This window comes from Pocillopora verrucosa, chromosome 10 (genome assembly GCF_036669915.1).
Source record: "Pocillopora verrucosa isolate sample1 chromosome 10, ASM3666991v2, whole genome shotgun sequence".
Lineage (NCBI taxonomy): Eukaryota > Metazoa > Cnidaria > Anthozoa > Scleractinia > Pocilloporidae > Pocillopora > Pocillopora verrucosa.
Window position 1 is genome coordinate 2,598,417 of NC_089321.1, and position 20,050 is coordinate 2,618,466.

Genomic DNA, 20,050 nt, shown 5'->3' on the forward strand with positions numbered 1-20,050 from the left:
TTGTTGGAAAAATTTCAATTTCACTTTTGTGGTTGTTGTCATTGTTGGTTTTTTTTTTAATTTTATTACTTGTCTTTTGTTTTTTGACTATGTTTTACTTTAGAACAATTTTTAATTGGGTGCGGACAGTAATTTAGGATTGTTTTGGTTGTAATTTATTACGCCCTGAGATTGAAAAGTCGTGCTTATTTTTAACCAATCAGATGCAAAGCTAAAACTAGTCTAGACTTGTGAACTCATCTTGGAGGGTTCAGCAGCTTTTTGTGATATTCCACTTTTCACTGATTGGCCGTTGGGATTAACCTCGTTTTGATTTTACCACTCTCAATAGACCATTTTACAGTAATATACTTAGGTGCCAAGCCTTTGATTTGGAGTGAGGCTGAAGGTGACCTTGTTGACCGGTATCTAGTTAGCATAATAACAAAGTAATTTGCATTTGAAAAGCAGCAAGGTTAGTATCATAACAAGGTCAACCTTGGCCTCACTTCTGTCCAAAGGCTTGGCAACCAAGTACACGACTGTACAATGGACTATCGGAATGCACCCTTTAGAACCATTTGGTAGAGTGTGCTGTGATCCGTGACGAATCGATAGTGATCGATTAGGAATATCGAGGAGTTCTATTCTTGGGCTCTCTCGCAGCTCTCTCTTTACCGATTCTCGTTCGAACTGAAATTACAACAGTGTCTTACTGGATTTTAAACTATTTCACTCGCGTCTAACTAATCTTCGCACCGCACGTTATATAGGACTAGCATTTGTTCGTTGACTGTTTTCTTGTGTCTGAGTAGAATTAGGTCTCTGCTGTTGTTGTTGAACTGGCTGTAACTGTTGCCTTTCGTCTATTTGCCCCCGCACTGTTTGACGATTCAGTGCCGGTACAAAGCGAGGTCTGTTTTTCCCCAGAGGATCTGCTCTAACGGTTGATATCTATCAAGAAAAGAAAAACATGCTGAATAGCCTGTTCTATGTATTCAGCTAATTAAAATGAGCAAGACAGCAAACGGCGCTAAAGCAGCAGCTGAGCGAAATAACGAAGGAGATTTAATCACGCTGTAATCAAATCTAGCGGTTCTCTAAACTGTCACTGGTTTGCAACGTTAAAGGAAATTTGCTTTCGGGGAGGCAAGTTTTTTCAGTGGAGAGAGGGACGATTTTCCTGAAAACGGGTGCAGGTGAGCGTACAGGGTGTCTAAGAAAGAAAACCGATAATCAAATAGGTTAGATTGCAGCCATCATCACCTTTGGAACAAACACAATACACAGTGTAATGGTGGTACAGAAAACAACCAACACGGAAAGAACCACGTAAAACACATTCGGGTTATAATCCACCACGTTGACAATTGTCATTCCAAGGGCGCACGGGAATACCACGTTGTACACTGAAATACCGATGTGTTTGGAGTCGTTCAACGCTGGGAAAGTGACATTCCTTGTCTCCCAGGCCATCAGGGCACCGAACGCCAACATAAGTCCTTTGTAGGCATAGATAACCCCAAGCCAGATGTTCGGGTGATTCGAGGTGCACTCAATGTAATAAGCCTTGTAGTTGGTGTCCGTGGATGAGCGGTATTCCTGAAATGTAGAAAGGTAAAGGTAAGGTCTGCTTACGATATAGCAGAATCATCTTACTGAATCTTTCCTCGTCTGTAACAAAAAGAAGCGACTAGGATTATTACTACTCCGCCCTGGATGGGCGGCGAGTCTTCCATTTTTTCAGGTTTCTAGTTTTACAGTATCCATTTAGACTCCTGGGTGGAGAGAGGCACTATAGGAGTGAAGTGTCCCACCTAAGAACACATCGCAATGATCCAGCTAGTGTCTCGAACCAGCACATTTCGATTTGGACTAAAGCGCGCCTACCACCCACACGGTTCTTGGAACACTGAGTTATAGAGTTAATTAATATCCTTGAGACAGTTGGAGAAGACTTCGACGATTGGTAAGTTTAAAATCCAATCGCGGCAGAAGGTAAAGCGTTTACTCCAAACTTTTTTTACGACATAAGTTATACTACAGTAGTTTCGTCAAAAGTCCTTAAGAGAGTGAAGTGACTTATAGGTACGTGAAAGATGCTAACTGTTTCCAAACCTCTCGTCCTGTGTAGTGTTTACTAGCGTACAAGGGATCAACAATCTCCCAAACCATAAGAATTAGGAGATCGATGGAAAGAAACAGACCCAGCATTGCGAACAATTGGAAGTCAGTTATGATCTGTTGGTAATAAAAGAGACGCTCTTGATTACTTGATTGTTACGGTCAAAATATGCCGTGATCATAAAATATAGGTTTTTATTACAAATATGAAGACGGTTTGGCTTCAAAAGGTGACACAAGGGTGAATAACAACCCCCTCTGCGCAAATGGCAACAAAATGATTTCGTGCATTGCCTCGCAGCCATTTGTGCAAGCCGCTTGTTGAGAGTCACAGGAATTTTGAAGTTGTCTGTTGGATCTATTGAGGAAAAAAATGGAGGGGCCAAGGAAAAGGTAGATTTTGTAATTTCCTTTTGTAGGAATGTATCGAACTCTACCGTGCGCACGGCAAGTCTTTAGTCTCCTGGCAAGGTCAAGAAATTTCTCTACCTTTTGCCATTGTCTTTTTCGCAACCAAAATAAAAAAAAATCTCCTGAGGACACATCTATTGGGACAGACTACTTTCAGTCTAAACGCTTGAACCGGATGGTAACCACCTCGTTCGAAGACACTTACCATTTTCTTTGTTCTATTAAGAAAAATTTTGTGCACTCTCCAAGTCTTTAAGAACATGCCACCAAAACCGAGTGTGAATCCAAGACAAGCTACCCAGGTCGAAAGCTAAACGTAAACAGAAAGAAAAGGAAGAACTTTTGTCATAGGCGTTTGAGGGAATGAGCTATCTCTTGCGCGATTTATTTTGGTCCTGTAGTCTTCGTAAACCATTTCCAGCGACAAGAAGGGAATCAGTGTATCTAAATCCTTTAAATACGCGTTTTTTTCCGAGACATGCTGACCTGTGATCTTTTGCATCGGTAAACAAATTGCCGCGAGTCTGGTGTAATTTAAGAATCGTTAGCATCTTCCGAAAAATCCAGTGATTGATGAATTGTAGTCGTTAATTATCTCCAGTGTTAGGTCTTCAAATTTCCTGGAACATGTTCGGGAACCTTGGGCCTCTACGTGGTTTTAATCATAACAACAAAATGTGGTTGAAGGTACTTACTCTGCATCGCAAAATTGCCTCAATGTCGATACTCGCGAAGTTGCCATCGATGCCCAACAGAATACCAGCGATGTAAATAAGAATGGCACCAACCACAATGACATTATTTAGACGTGGACTTGACATCTTGATAAATCTGAAATTCCAAATAAGGCTCTTATCAGCTTTGATAGAGTCTTAACGCACTTTTTTCAGTGATTGCTATTCCACCAGGTATTCTTTCATGTTTTATTGCATATATTATAAAAAAAACTAACAATATGTAAAAGCCAAGAAATCGTAGTTTTTGCGATGTTCGTGCCCGGTAAGTAAAGTCAATGACAAATTGTTCGGATGTTTTATGTAGTAAGATTAATGGTGTATCGTAAGTAAGGAAAACTTATAAGTAAGTTAAGCTATTAAATGATTAAAATGCAGGGAAATATGGGTCTGCCTTATTTCGGCCCTTGCCTTAAATTAAAATCTTCCTCTTTTTTTTCCAAAACTTCATCTTAACCCACTTTTATACGTTCACTCCTTTTCCATCTATTGATATATTTGTCAATTTGTCTGTCTGTTAATAGTCTTGTACCCAGACCTTTCACTACTAAGCGGTTATACATTTCAGTTGCAGTTGCACGGTAGGGATCAGGGTACGAGATTAGTTTTTAAAGTACAATCGTTCTTGGCTTGATTCCTGCCTCTTTTCTTCATTTATTCATGCATTCGTTCGCTAACAATTTCATATTTTCGATATTTTAGTGTTCCTTGTGTTTCTTTTCTGTAGATTTATCATCTCGTCAAGTTCCTTGGATATGTAGTTTTACAATAGCTCTACGCCATATATGCTAATAACATTGCCACATGCAGTTAACAGTTAATCTTGTACCCAAATCCTTCCGTGTAAGTGAGATGTAAGACAACCGCTTGGCCGTGGAAGGTCTGGGTACAAGACTCATTAACAGTTTACGTTTTATACGCATGTGCGGACCTATTCAGTGTACCTGTGACTACTGTAAGAAATGTTGAACGCCAGGAAAGCCACAGCAATGATAATCCCCAGGACCTCAACCGCACAAAAAAATCCGAACGATCCGATCGAAATCGTCTGCAGCTTGTCCACTGTGGTCATTTGGTCAGCGGGAACACTACCACCTGCGATGGGTAAACGAAACAAAGTTCAAAAGGTCAGTTGCTTTTATACTAAACTAGATTCGTTGAAAAAAATCCACCCCTTAAAAGTCTCTTGCGTAAGGCAAACGCAAATTTATTTGTAGAAATAAGATGTACTTATTGACTGAGTGGTAGGGCCAGAAGGGAAAGTATTTGGGTTGAGATCATGACGTACGGACCGACTGCAGCGAGGTCTTTACTTCGCGACCGAGAGCCAAATATTTTCCCGTCCGGCCCGACCTAACTCAATTAATGAGCATTTTATCATATGACCACAGAGTGATGAAAATTTCAACCTAAATAGGACGAGATAGATGGGCACACGCAGCCACACGAGCACAAAAAAAAAATTCTGAAATCAAAACTTTTCCTTTTTTTCGGAGTCAGAACGAGAAACTCCCAATTCATTGAAAGACGTGACTTTTTAGTCTCATTTCTGTTCTCCTTTGAATTTTTGCAACAAAGCAGCGTGAGTGCAGCAGGGTCAGACGCCCTTTTATCCGGACTGGCTCACGTCAACCCGTTCGGCCCTGCACATGTCAGCTTTTATTATGGTTTTCTACGAGATGCGCACGCGGGGCTGGACGGGTCATGTGATAATATTTGTTGATCTAGAATAGAGTTTCAACAATTTACAAACCAGCTACATTTACTTCTTACTCTCAACTTACCTTTCCAAACGAACTTTGACGACTCGATGACCAGCCTTTCGTCTGAAACCGTGTAGTTACCAAGTATTTTTATCTCTTGATCTAAATGTAAAAAATAACAACAACAGCGAAATACAGAAACTATTCCATTGTCTACATCATTCATAGAAAAACGTTGCATTTTAAATGCAATTAACATTATTAAGCATAACAAAACTAAAAAAATTAATCCACGCTCACGATGCAGTAAGAACAGAAACAACAACAACAACAACAATAATGAAGCAATTTTCGCTGATTGATGGAAAACCAAATCCAAAGTTATCACAACTACCGATTAGATCAAAGGCTAACATCATCGTTAGCCAAGGAGAACTCATGGTAAAAACAGCCAGCCAGCTTGAAGCGCGGGAAAACGCGAGTGACCGAGTTGGAATTGGTTTTGGTTTTGCATTTGATTGGTTGAGCAAGCGGTGCGATTTTTCTAGACCAATCACAGAGCAGAGGTAAAGCAAAACCAAAGCAATCCAGAATCACTTGCGCTAGTCAATTGAAAACTGCTCTAGATGCATGATTGAAGATGGACTATTTTCAGCGTTATTCATATCTGAGTAATGATGCCAACCAAATTAACCCTTTAAAAGTGACCAAGACAGAATTTCTCCTTACAATATCAATACAATATCAACCAGATAAGTGATGAGAATAAAGAAAAGATCAATTTGGTGATGATAAGTTGATTCAATACTAAATTCTCTGAACTAACATTGTAAGAATAGTATGGTAAATGGTAAGAAGAACTACAAATTTGATCTGGGAGTTAAAGGGTTAAGTTCTTACCTTGCATTTGACCGACTGTTATAATTCCTTCCCTTTCTCCTTTATCGTTAAAGTATACTTGTCCCTACCAACAAAACACTCATTAGAACGCTTTCCGGTTGGTTGTTATAAAGTCAACACCTCGTCAATTATAACGTCCAATCAAAGGAAAGCCTAACATCTCAAGGAACCAATGAGATCTTAGAGTGACGCAAAGTAGGTTCTCTCACCGAAAATCCACGAAATGAGACATTGGATAAAGACTTCTTAAACACTCCTGCCATTTCCGAGTCACTGTAAGTAAAATCTGCCAAGCTTTTATTTTTCGCTGCGAGAACCTCGGCTGAACGGTTTAGAGCCAAAACCATAGCAACCAAGGCGTCGTGCGCAAAACCAGAATATAAACCAAGCTCGTCAAATTTATTTTTCCATGCATGGTACGCACCCTGAAATAAAAATTCAAATAATAGTTCTCAGAAAAAAAAATACTGCAAACAATTGTCCGCATTCGTTGGTAACCCATATCCTCAGAATTCGGTCATTCGCACCCTTTTTTCTTAAGCTCTTTTGACTGTCGTGTGATTCCTTCCTAGTCCTTACTCTATCTTAGATCAGTTTTTGTCCTACAATGGAAAGAAAGCCTGTTACTTGAAAGCCTTACTCAAAGGCCTAAGCCCCAAAGCCGCGAGATCTGTCTTGTCTTTTGATCAACATTGCACCATACCTCGCCTCCTATCATGCGTGGGGAACTGGGTCCAAATTTCAGAAACTCCGTTGTGACGTAATTACCAAAAGCCTTCATCACGTGCTTAGCCTCGCAATTTTGTTTGGACAGGACTGCTGGATGTGCGTTCCACCAACGCGACTGATACCATCCTATCAACATCCAGACATACCTCTCACCATAAAGCTCTTGCTTGTACGCCTGAGGCAATCGAGGTAGAAAGACAGACAGCAAAACATGGTTAATTCCTTTCTCGTGATGGAGAGCGGGAGACAAGTAAAACAGGTTAAACCACAGACCTCTGTGTTATGAGCCTGGTACATTGCCATGCTTATCAATAGATTCTCCAGTTCGAAACAAGAATTGCAGTTCTAAAATATGGGCCAGTTACCGAGAGGGGGGCCTTTCAAACAAGAATTGCAGCTCTAAAATATGGGGCCAGTTACCGACGGGGGGGGCATTGGGATCTATAAGAAACCGCAAAACCGTAGACAAAATCATTCAAAACCGCAAAAAAATTGGATCCAAACCGAAAACCGTATGCAAACCCGTCTAAAGCGATAAATTTCACATCCCAGTTATTCAAAACTCTAGTGGAGTGGAGCATAAAGAGGTTTCGCGGCTATTTAAAATCAGTGGTATAATTGCTGCTCAGATCGAAGAGCAACTAGAACCCAAATAGGAAAAACCGAAAATCACATCGGACACCAAATTCGTAAACCCGTTTTTTTTTTTTTTTTTTTACATATGCCGAACACCAAATGCTTTAAAACGGAAAATCCGCAAACCACAGTGACCACCCTACAAAACCTAAAAACCGCAGTTTTCTGACACAAAGACCGAAAAAACCGATCTGAAAAATAGCCAAAACCACAAAACCGAAAATCCCATTCCCCCACAGTTACCTGACAGAAGACTTCGACAGCTTTTTCTTCAGAGAAAAGTCCAACAATAATTCGAGCATCTCTAGCCTGGGTAAAGAGCGAGAGAAAATGTGAAATCAGACAGGATAATATTCTTTGTATCTCGAGCGTGATCTTCTTGGTGGGTGTACTGCGTATGAAATACGGTGTGTACACAAAATATAGATATTTCGTTACTTACTTTACGCAACCGCGGGCTGCTTTTCACGCGGCAAGTGCATTCTAAAAAATTTAGAATCTAGTACTCAGAAAACCTCTACCTTGAATATTAATCGGATTTGCATATTTTCGCAAACCTGAACTATTAGGTTTGTACTTGCCACCTTCAGAGATGAAAAAATCGATTTTTCGGTAAAATTTCCGCACGGCCCCATACTATTGTAAAAGAAATCTGTTTTCCCAATGGCAATGTATTGTTTTTGTCACTATTTTCTCTGTCCAAGAACTGAATGCATAATGTAGTATGGGGCTGTGCGGAAATTTTACCGATTTTTCTTTTATATGACAAAACTGAATTCAAACACACTCAACCTAACGTTTCTATTAAAAAAAATCTGAAATATTGAAAAGCACCCAAGTTACTTAGAAAAACGTATTTCAAACGAAAGTTTAGAAATCAAGAAGGTGTCATAATCTCGGACCTAGGCGAATCCTCTAGGGGAATTTTCGCGGCATCTGCTCATGTTGAGGCTCGATTTTCATGTTATTGCCATATTTTGGTTACATCGCGAAATTTACAAAATTCACTCGTGGAAGTTGTTTGCCGTCCTTAGAAAAATCAAAAGCGGAAGAAAGTCCTTGTAAAAAAAAAAAAAAAAAAGAAAGAAAAAGCAGGCCCAAAGAAGAAAGAAAGAGTACCATTTTGTCAAGAAAAGAAAAAAAATCCTGTGTGAAAGTGACCGGTACAAGCTAGCGGAGCTCCACGCTGGCGTCCAGATTTCGAACAAAAAAAATCGCCGTCAAATCAAAATTTGCCATACATGATGTTAAAAACAAGGTTTCCTTTTCTTTATGCAAGCACCAGCCTTGATACAAAAACATTAACAATTGCCTTGAATTTTAATTTTGAAAGCTATACGACGATTCGTTGTCTTGCTCCTCAGCACGTTTTGCGGTTTTTCCATTTTTGGCGCGGGTTTTTCCTTTCCCTTTGAAACTTTGCTCATTATTGTGTCTTCCTCCTCAACGCTCCACTGAGCGATCGAGATGAGAAAAAAAAAACATCTCTGCAGTGGGTTACTTATCCGCAAACCTGAATTATATGGTGTGTACGTTATTAACTTAAAACGAAAAAAGGTAGGAGGACCACGGATACCCCAGGGGTTTCCTAAACCTCGCCTGTGATATCTCTATTCAATGAGATCCAAGAACAAAGAGCAACTGAGTTTGGTTTTGTGTTTTTGTGGTCCCCTGCATTCAATTGTCTCTGGTGGGTTCCCGCTCCAACCCTTTGATACAGACACACCTTCAATAACTTGATTAGAGATTTGCGGTCTTCTTCCATTCCATCTCCAAGAAATTCTTGAGCCACTACTAACATATCGTTTTTCTCAAGCGGCTTTGTCAGACTTGCCAAAGCCTTTTAAACAGTAAAAAAAAAATTAAATGTTGTTATGGTAATGACACGTGACAACACATTAATTCATGGCAAACTCAGTACGTCACACCACCGAAAGGAAAACTATTTTTACTTACAGCTTCATAATAAGGCTCTCTCTCTGTTAATATAGCAATTCTCATCCATTTGAAATACTTAAGTACAGCCACGCGCCCAGAATTATGCCCCTTCTCTGGGGGAACCGTTCTGAAGAAAAGTGGGTACTTTTGCTTGTTAGACAAATAAATAGACGACGCCCCATAGCCGACCTGCAGGAGACGAACGTCATTAGTCTTCATCTACAGAGAAATCTTTGAACCATTTTGTACAGGGAACTACAGCTTGTAAATGTCGGCAGCCGCATATAAGAAAGTGTGGCCTGGTGCGCCATATGAGAGACACAGCAAACATGAACAAAGTGTCGAGGTATATGAGACAAATATAGCTAGAACACTCAACTTGTGCGCTTACCTCGGGTGCGCAGCGCATGAGCTCATCTCGGGTCATACACTGTGCTCTCCCCTCGCAAATAGATTGAGCACATGCGACCATTTCGCGCGCCAGTCTTTTTTCGAATGTTTTTTCGTTTTTTTTTTTTGCGCACACATCATGGCTAATAATTTCGCGGCCTAATCGCCCATAATCAACTCGTTCAGTTATTATCATCAAGCCAACTTCAATTACTGCCCATGGAAAAATGTTACTTGAGATTGACTGCTTTCGAACCCTCTTGATACAATTAAATCACCTGTATCAGGTTTAAAAGGTGAGAACATTCGGCAATTGGTCCAGTTGCAGCACTACACATTCCTCCAAGGAGCATTATCTTCGTAGGAGACTCGTTAACACTTTGAAACAGAGCCTGGACTCCATGACCCAGCTGACACTGAAAAGCGAACAAAATAAATGACAAGTGAAATATTGTCGAGGACGAATCACAGAAAAACTCGCTGAATTAAAAATTGTAATGCAACGAAGCTCAGAAGCAAACGAAGACTCTCTTCACAACTTGAAAGATAAATCTGAAAAAGCGTTTCCACTCTGAAAAAAAAAAACAAAACAAAAAAAAAAGTTTCCCCCCCCCTACTGAAAAAAAACTAGTAAGACATTTTCAGCATCCTTGGGCATGCGCATTATCACAGGACACAAAGATGCAAAAAGCGGTGACGTCAGCGTTCATGAGAAGCCCGCTTTTCAAATAATTTCTAGTCGAAAACGCTAAGCCGGCGTTTTCAAATTTACCCCCTTTGAGAGCGATTTCGAAGGCTGTTTTAAAATTTTTCCTTTATCGCTAAGACGTGGGTCCGGCGTTATCGATTATCCACTTTAGGAGCGTTATTGGCCCAATCTTTAAAATTTAGTTCACGTCTTGTTTATTTAATTTAGGGCGAAGAAGACATCTTCGCCTTGAATAAGAAAAAACTCTGACGAGTCAACTTTTAGCGAATGTTGTGCGTTATCAGTTTAAAAATTAATCCTCAAGGGAAAAAATAAGGCCATGCAGGATAAAAACAATGATTATTGGACGAGTGTCGTTACTCCCATAACATTCCTTGGAAATCAAGAGCACCTTTAATTTACGAAAAATTTGCATCGGTGTCTGGAATGGTTAATGGCGGATTTCCTGCTATTTTCTCCTACTTATCTCTCTATCTCGCCGTCTTTCTGTTTTTCCTCCCTATTATCCGAGATTGATAATAACACGTGACGAACAACCTTCGCGGAAACTTTAGAAATAATCGTTTGTGTTCTGTCGCAGCGCACTTTCAGTTTGTTGCCAGTATAACGGAACACTGTGTCTCTCAGTGGTATTCGTAATGCATGCAATTTTCACAGAGCTCAAGTAAAGATTTTATACGGGCATATACAAAGGTGTGAACAAGAGAAGAACGAAGTCGACCAAACAGAAAATTAAACGAAATAAATGTGTATATGAAAACATGTCATGTCGAGTGTGATTATAACAACGAAAATAAAGAGAGACTGCTGTTATGAAAAATCATCAAACTACCCCGGCTAATTAAGGTATAGAATTTAAGTGTGTCTCAATCGACTTTGAAGTCTACATAATCAAACACTGTCGTTTTCGTCCTTATTACATGCCAATTTACGACTGTTGATTATGAAACCGTGTTCTATCATAACAGAATATCTGTTGCTATATATTTTTGTTAACGAGAAGATTGAAATCGTTTTAGAAGCTAGTTTAATTGGAATTGATATTCTGAATACAGACATATTTTCTACAGACCTTGGTATCCCTCCATTCAATCTCCAATTTATAGCCGGGAAGAAGCTGCGAGCGCTCGTTTATGGTTCGAACTGCTTCATTTACGGTCTGGATGATTCCCGACGCGTTCTGAAAAGTGGTCATTTTTCCTGAAGCGTAGAACCCTCCAATGGTCAGAACTTGTCTGTGGTTACTTTCCAAACCTTGGCTTGTTTTTATTGCGAACAAATACGGGAATAATTGAAAGTACAACCAGAAAGTCATCTTTGATCTTGGCAGGACTTCCTTCGGATTCAATCCACGCGCATAGTTCAAAGTAGTGAAATATAGTCTTCTCTCGATCAATCTGCGAAGAAAAGTACAGAAGCAACTGTATTACTGCTTGTAGTCTTCTTAGCAAGGGAACTGAATTTGAATAAGATCATGAGCGAGATATTCGAAGCGAGCAATTAACTGTTTGAATCCGATTCCATAATCGGAAGGACAGGTGCAGTTTGATTTTTTCATTAACTGGCCACATACGCAGAATTCATCATGAAACACCGGTAATGAGGACTAATGAAACTTCTCCCTGAAAAGAGAGAGATAAATGCAACCAAAGATAGCATCGCAATCGAAGAATATTTAGAAAATTTTTCCGCATGACATTTGATAATGTAAAGTATGTCCGGAGACTCATAGAATAGAAACTGAAAACTCTAAAACGTTGCATTAATTTGTTAAAGTGTTTACTCAGATGGCTTGTTACTTGACGTTAATGAAGACTGCTATTCATGATAGCTTCTTTATTCAACAAAAGTCAAAACGTCATTGTGAGCCCAGTAGAAATATTTCATCATCTCTCTGCTGCTATCCTTTAATTTCTAGAATAAAAATGAAACTAATCAAAACATATCGCAAAAAGAATTGATGATATTAAAAAAGCGATTTAATCTCACTCGTTTGTTTTGCTGAGTCACTTCACGTATTTGACTTTTTAGAAGCATTAGTTATTAAGGCCACTTCTAGACGTATAATTTACACTTGTAAACTCGTTCATACGCACGCAAACAACGAGGGGAGATTTTTAACTTTAGAAATTTCCAAACGCGCGAGTTTGCCGTCTCTCTCTAGTTCTCTCTGCTACCTTCTTTTGTTATCGAGAACAAGTTTCTCGTTTTTAATGTTTTGCAGCTGCCTTAACGATCCTGAATAAATTGTACTTCTGGTCAGTAGTTGATCTCTTTTCACTGGACTCGCGTTCATGCAAAAACCTCGCTGACCTAGTTGCAAGGGCGCCTCTTCTAGATAGAAATCATTAGGCCGTTCATCAACACGAAGACTTACTGGAGCCGAAGTCTGAGACAGTCAATGGACCTCGATATATCTTTGTAAGTGGTTTGTTTGAAGGAAATAAGTGTTTTTCCTATATGAGTTTCAAGCCTCTGCTAAACGCTTCGTAAAAGTCAACGTTTTTATGTGATAAGTCTGGCTAAATCGGGATATGGTCTAGAACACGGTGGTTAACGGCGATAAGTTTATTTAAATAACATCTCTTTGCTTTTGTAGTATTATCGCCACTCAAAAGCAGAATGTGTTTTAGTAAAGAGTATCAAGTTAAGTTTTCTTCACCTAGCCAAACTTGAATGTATCTGTACTTGCGCGCACCACCATTCTTAGTTCATCAATGTTTCTTTTTCTTGTATTCATTTTGCATTCGTCGGTATCGCGCGAGGCAAAAACATTTTTCCGCGTTCTCTCAAGTTCGACTCGCGCATGGCCAATGATCCGCTTGCCGAGTAACTCTTTCTTTCTTGATTTCTTTACCCTCTTAACGCTACGTTTCGCTTCACGAATTCTTCTGATTATACATATTTTCTGCCTCGGTGGTTGTTATTGTAACAAATGGTCACAATTAAATGATCGGACCGCCCTTTCTGTAAGGGAAACGGGTTTCTTCTGACAAACGAAACTGGGTCAATTTTTTTCTGGAGCTGAATAGACGCGAAATAGAGCAAATTACGGGCGCGGGTCTGTGAAGAGAAAACCGTTTACTCAATTTATTGACATTTAATTTAGCCTGATAAAAGCAAAGCGCCCTCAATTCGTAGATTCGCAACAAGTTAGCACGGGTGCAGTGTTTGCATCTGTCGGATCTAGGAAAGCACACGGGAAGGAAGTGCAAAAATAAAGATATTACCGTTGTCAATGTCTTTGTTTCCGTGTTCAGTGCTTAACATTTGCCCCTCGCTTGTCTCCACTCGTCTGGCGGCCTGTGCTAGGCTCTCAATTAGAGGAAACGAGCAAAATGATGGACACGAAACACGGTGGAGGTCATGAAAAGAAAAGGAACAGAAGTCGTTTGTCGTTTGCAAGCTTCACAGCTCATTTTCTATGACTAAAAGCCTCGAACACGCGTCTGAAAACCTCCTCCTCCTCCCCCAACCCCAAAAAGAAGTGACAACTGTTCCAACGTTGTTACCCAAGTGTCAAGGTAACCGGATAAAACACTTACCTTATCGTGCCGCCCGACAGAGAAACAAGAACCAGTACTTAACACGAATTCGAGCCAAGCACCGCAAGAAGTAGAAGTGTATTTAGGGCAATTCAAATGCGGATATAGAATCAAGGTGCGCCAGTACCGTAAATTCTCTTTGGGTCACAAACGGAAACTGTGTAATAAATGCAGTTATCGAAAAGACATTGAGCCAGCTTTACCGCGAAAACTTACGCAACTTAGGTTTGTTTCTAATCCTTTAACCCCATGAATGATTAACATATCATTTCTCCTTGCAATTCCAATACTCTATCTCGTAGACACGTTATGAGAACAGGCAAGCTCATCAGCTAGAGGCTTTTATGTGGGAATAAGACCAAATTCTCCCGTCCAATTTACGCAGAAAAGTATGATAGTAAGCTGGGAGAATTAATCATTGGATCTTGCGAGTTAAAGAATTAACCTGTCGGCAGCTGATAATATTTAGCATGATTCGGTGAGTATTGTCTCCTCATATTTCCTTCTTTTAAAATTCAATCAGACTTCAACCTCATTGTCACATGTCTGCAAATTGGATTGCGCCGAAACGTGTTAAATTTCCCCATCTCCTGGTGACAGCAATTAACATTTGTATTCACAGTTATTTTTGTTCTTTTCGCGGTAGTCGTATCTTGTTGAGAAAAAAGACTTCTTGCCTACTATAAACGTTAACCGTCTGTTTGGAACAGTAGTCAAAATGGCGACCGAAAACAAGTTATCTTACACGATGAAAGAAAAAAAATTGTAAAATGCGAAACGACATTATTTTTCAGCCTAAACAAACATCTGGTTAAGTGAATCCTCCAAAGATCACTACAAAACCGGTCCGTTACTTGAAGTTGGTATAAATTTCCTTTGAGTTAACAAAAAAATTTAAGATCTGAAAATACATTTATCTTTTTCAACAACACGTGGTTAAGCGTAACCAAGAGAACACGTGTTTGATGAAACTATAGAAGGTGTGACTCTGATCCCAGTAAACTCTTTCGAAAGAAGTGATCCCAAACTGGACGTAGTACGAAGCATTTTGACCGAAGTACGCGAAAGCAACTTCGAGAATGTAGATATTCTTTCAGGGAAGATTCCTGGAATTTTTTCCAGTAGGCATAATACTCGTTTATAAAAACGGTGCCAGCAAGGGAGAATTTGGCGTCTCGTCCAAGAACAAGACACAATGACGCCGGCTAGGTATTTCAGATATCTCTAATCCACCCTGCTTACTCCGCTGAAACGCTGCGTCTCCGACCGTAATCTCTCCGAAAAAAGCTTGCTTTCTCAAAAAATTAACCATTAAAGTGTACCTTTGCAGATTTGCGTCGGTCGACAAAATTTCTGGTCTCTAATTATTCACCTGTGTAAGTAAATAATTATAGCACGACTGTTTAAAGGAAGTTGGTTTTAATCTTAGAAGACTATACAGTCTAACTGATCGACCGCTATGGCAGTTTTCAAAGCTGAAAAATCTCCACAATATACGTGGAAATAAGATACTGATGGGAAAAGAGAAACGAGCATTATTGCTACATGAAGAGCTTATCCGTCCTCGACGTATCACCGAAAGGTGAATTAATTCAACTTACAATCGATGCCGAGTAAATTTTCTTAATTTTTAAAAATTTTCCTTCATGCCGATTTCACCTTTAAAGTATGTATAACAATAATAGTAAAGTAAGAATAAAATTATCGAAATAAGACTGGTTCTAACCTTCAAAGACTCCTCCTATGTCAATTTTTACAAATAATTTTGTACTAGGTACCTAAATTTGTAAAACAACTTGGAATAATGCTGCACTTTATCAGCAGACGTTTTCTCAACTTTACAATTTTTGGGGGTATTGCAACTTCTCTTATCCTGCTGGGAAATTTTAATCTATGGACCATAGAATGATAAATAAAAGCAACTGAGAAAAACTTACCTGCTATGTCACTTTGCATAAAAATTACCAGAGGTCGAACCTGTGTTATCTGGTTCAGCTCCACTTTCGCGTTCGTCACAACAATGTTTTCACCTCCAAGCCAGCGAGGACAGGTTTGTCGACGGTGAATTGTTTTTTTCACCTCAGTTTTTGAATTGATTCCCAGATGCCAGCAGAAAATTGCAATACCTCAGTACGATACGAAAACAAATTAAACTGTGTGTGGTTTAGTGTGAACTCATCAATTATTCAACTTGTGTTTGTGTCAATTTCCCAAAAAAAAGACAATTCTTTTTCAGTTTAAAAATCATTTTTCGTTTGAATTTGCACACTTTGTTCAGTGATTTTATGATTTATTAGCACAAGGAAAGGACATATCTGAATTTTTTTAGTTTTAGGGGTAATCGTCACTTATTGTGATGATAAAGCTAAAGTTGAGATCGGCAGTGAAATTCAGTTAATAATAATGATAAAGAGAAAAAATATAACGCATGAAACAGTCCTGCCTATTCTGAAGAACCAAATCATCAAAACCATTATCGTCTTAACGAAGAAAGTTCAGTATTAATGAAAGTAAATGAAGACTTGATTCTCAACAAAAGTTGATTTCAATGGACAATCTTCAGCAACTTTCAAATAATTCACATTTCATCATCAAAACATGACAGACTCAACCCATATCTGCCAAAGCTATTTCAACTGCGGGTCCTTGCCTGTCAAAACAAGAGTTTTGTCTTTCGTCTTTTTAATTTTCGTTCCAGCTTTTAAGCCTTGTAACTGGAGATGAATGCAGCTGCATAAATTATGATAATGTCTTCTGTCAATTGATTTGGAATACTTGGCAAGCGAGACATAATTGTCGATATTTTTTAGTTGTTCGAAACTGCCAAAATGCTAATCTAGAAGGTTCAGAGCTAGGTGGTTAACTAAGCAAAACGTTAATGCTGTCCCGTGTTATTTTCGCACATAAATATTGTCCAAAAATTCCCTTTTCTTCAGACTTGTCAACTAATAATAGCAGTGCTGAATTACAAACCCAAATGAGTTCAAAATTGTCGCTCCGCTTTATACCTTATATTAAAAGAAAATTACAAACTGGAAAATTAGTCGGTCATAACCACTTCCAGATGATATCTTATACCTGTAATACAACTAACATGTCAAATTATGTGAAATTTTGAAAGTTAGTGAAGAAAAGATGTAATTTTTTTACCCAAAACCGCTTCGAACATTTTCCAATAGTTTAAATAACCTTCAACCCGAGGAAAAGCTCATGGAAATAGTTAAAATCTACTCAATTTGAAAAATTGTATGAATGGTTTGGAAAAGTTCCACTAATTCTAATGGGAAATTTTTTGCCAAAAGATTAGGCGTATGAACTGAGTGGTTGACTTTTCTCGCACGTGTCACTCGAGTGTGTTACTGGTGTTTTCACGAAGGTGAAATCTCCCGCAAAAAGCTTAGCGGGCCGAAGCCAGGTAAGAAAAGAAATCAGACTAAAGACAGATTGGTCGAAATTAAGCCGTTAAGGGATAATATTTCCCCAAAGGGCGGCAAATGGATATCAAATAAAGCCTTCCCGAACAATGGTACAAAAGTAATAATAAACCGCCGATTAAAATTAAGCTAAATTGATAAATTTCCGGCATCTGGTATTCGATCACCTTTTTCTTTAAGATTTTGAACAAAGTTTCTATCTTATGGTCAAAAAGCTATTCATTTTTGGTCGACGTTCAAATTAATATAAATTTGGAAAATTATAATTACCGAATGTCGCGAATTGACAAATTACTCTAACCAGAGCGCATGTCATTTATTTCATAATTTTGCAATTTCAAATGTTTACATAGTCTGTGAACTTCCAGAGACATTAACGGCAGATTCATGTTTACTTAAATCCTTTCCGTTCAAGAAAATGAATAAAAAAGTAAACAGCCACGAAATAGTTTTTCCGATGAATAGTAGAGTTCTCTCAAAAAGGCGGAGTCAGTTCAAAATTTTATTCATCAATGAAGATAATCGATATTTCCCGCACGCCATAATCCAATCTTGTCGCCTGCATGTAGCAAGCCAAAAATAATGTTACTAGTACGAGTTATTCATCAGACAAAACCAACGCAATTATTTTTTTACATATAAATTACCTGAAAACCACTAGCACTCTAACTAACTGAGTATAGTAGTAGCAGAGAAAACCACTACTACCTAACTGAGTATATCAGTCTATTTTCCTTCCGAGTTCCCCCTTGTTGTGGGAAAAAAAATATTTTTTTGCGCATTTGAATCGCACAAATAGGTCGAAATGGTTACATATCAAACCAAAATACCAATTGTGTTCCTTTACCGATGAATTACCAAACAATAATGCACTTTTTACCTTAAGAGTAAGCGGATTCCTCGTCGAGGTAGCAAATTGTTATTCCCTCCCAGGTGAGTCACTGACGTTTTCTGCACTTCCAATGTGCTTAGGAGTCTATTAAACAAGAAAATAGTCGTGCTTAGAGTCACGTAACTCGAGAGTTAAATTGACAACCTCACCTCCTTGTTTTATTTCTTTTTTCTTTCCATTTAGCTGAACAAACATTGTTCGGAAATAGAATTTGAGCGTTCACTTCCCGCTGTAAAACTTAGCGTGCTTTTTTTCCTCCAAATACATAAATGCTTCCAGATTCATCGATTATCTGGCGGACAGTTCAATCCAATTTGCAAACCCTTGAACATCCCTTGAGAGACCAAAACAGAATTTCTCCTTACAACATCAATATAATATGAAACAGACAAGTGACGAGAATAAAGAAGAAAATAAAGGAGGGAATTATCAGTGAATCCAACACCAAATTCTCCTAACTAACTTCATATGAATTGTATGGTAGACACCAAGGAGAATTTACAATGAGATCTTGGGAGTGAAAGGATTAATTGGTCCGTGCGAAGTGAATGAAGTAAAACTAAACGATTACCAGGCGGCTGTTTGCAAATTGACCAAAATACAATTTAACCAATTTTTGTCCAAAAAAAGAGCTAATAAAACGCTCTTGCTCCGTACGTTAACAAAGATTATTTATGCACCAAATAATCTAAAAACTGCACTAAAAACTAAACAAAATCCACTGCTTTCAATAATCAATTCGAATAAAATATTCCACGCCCTTAGCCCTTTAGAAGGCGGTGGTGGTGGGGGGGGGGTTGGGTTGGAAATTACGTCAAATGCTGCTAACAGGTAGATTCTATTACCTTGCGACTTGGACCGAGGGTCTGTCTTGTTATGAAGTTGTTAATAGTGTCGGTGGAAGTGAGTGGTGTACGATCCGCGCTTTAAAACGCATCCTACTGAACTACCCCATCTGATACGGCCAAAGTGGTTGCATTCGATCGGTATACCACAATCTATAACTTATATATGTTATTTGCCGGCTGGGAGGTCCGTATGGTGAAAAACTGTGACCGAGGTCTTGAAAATACTGCCCGAGGCCGTAGGCCGAGGGCAGCATTTTCAAGACCGAGGTCACAGTTTTTCACCATACGGACCGACCCTTAGCCGGTAAATAACATATTTATTGTTTTTAAACTTGACGAAATTCTTTCCGAAAGAACCCGAATGATTTATGGCCGTAAATACGGCAAGATCTTCCATAAACTGAACAAATTTTTTAGTGAGTAAATGGTAGTTAAAATAGAGGTGATGCAAATTTAAGAGAGATGCCTCAGCGAAACATTTTCATTTCCGTAACGATAAAGGTGATTTAAAGGGCTTTCAAACAAACTTTGAAACATTATTTTTACAAGTTTCTGTCACAATCTGACACCTGTCAATTAGAGAGCGCGCAAGAAAAAAAAAAGCGAAGGAACATTTGAAAACCAACAGAACTAGTTTGGCAAGGACTGTCAGGACAATGTTTTCTTCAAAATCAGTTAATGATCTAACGGAAAGTATTATTCACTCTCATCGACGATTCATTCATGTACGAAGATTTACCTCTGTTCATTAAGTAAACGGCGAGGAAAGTAATTGTGAGTAAATTCAATCTTTTTATTTTGAAGTTGTGAGAGTTTGCTCGTTTGTTTGCTGTAATGGCGTGTTTAACTCTGATCTTTCCTTCACAAAAACTAAATTCGAACGGCACACTCCAACGAGACACAAGGGAATGTAATGCGGCCTTTTCTCAAAAAATTCCTTCAATTTCTGTTGTGCAATTTAAGGTACAAATGTCCAAATTGAACGGAATTGGAAAGACTCACCAGGAGCGTATATTTGTTGTAAAACTTAAATTAAAACTTCGCTCGCTCTTCCACTATGAACAAATTGCTCGAGAAA

General features: G+C 38.8%; 1 protein-coding gene across 9 annotated transcripts; it reads right to left on the reverse strand.

The window, feature by feature from the left end:
* Positions 1–49: 49 nt before the first annotated feature.
* On the reverse strand, positions 50–18,153 carry LOC131791218 (gamma-aminobutyric acid type B receptor subunit 2). Of its 9 annotated transcripts, none has more exons than XM_066173634.1 (17): positions 18,113–18,153; positions 15,736–15,924; positions 11,326–11,650; positions 9,823–9,960; positions 9,173–9,343; positions 8,943–9,056; positions 7,460–7,525; positions 6,555–6,755; positions 6,061–6,276; positions 5,852–5,915; positions 5,033–5,113; positions 4,193–4,343; positions 3,210–3,345; positions 2,720–2,824; positions 2,098–2,220; positions 1,246–1,581; positions 50–933 (listed from the first exon to the last, which is right to left on the reverse strand). In XM_066173634.1, exons 3-17 carry the CDS (start codon positions 11,566–11,568, stop codon positions 745–747), a joined length of 2,334 nt encoding a protein of 777 aa, XP_066029731.1. In that variant the 5' UTR covers positions 11,569–11,650; positions 15,736–15,924; positions 18,113–18,153; the 3' UTR covers positions 50–744. The 9 variants fall into 9 exon arrangements, with proteins under 9 accessions (XP_066029731.1, XP_066029732.1, XP_058964538.2 ...); XM_066173635.1 differs by lacking the exon at positions 18,113–18,153 and adding an exon at positions 13,484–13,568 and having other exon boundaries at positions 15,736–16,075; XM_059108555.2 differs by lacking the exon at positions 18,113–18,153 and having other exon boundaries at positions 15,736–16,075.
* Between the last annotated feature and the right edge of the window lie 1,897 nt (positions 18,154–20,050).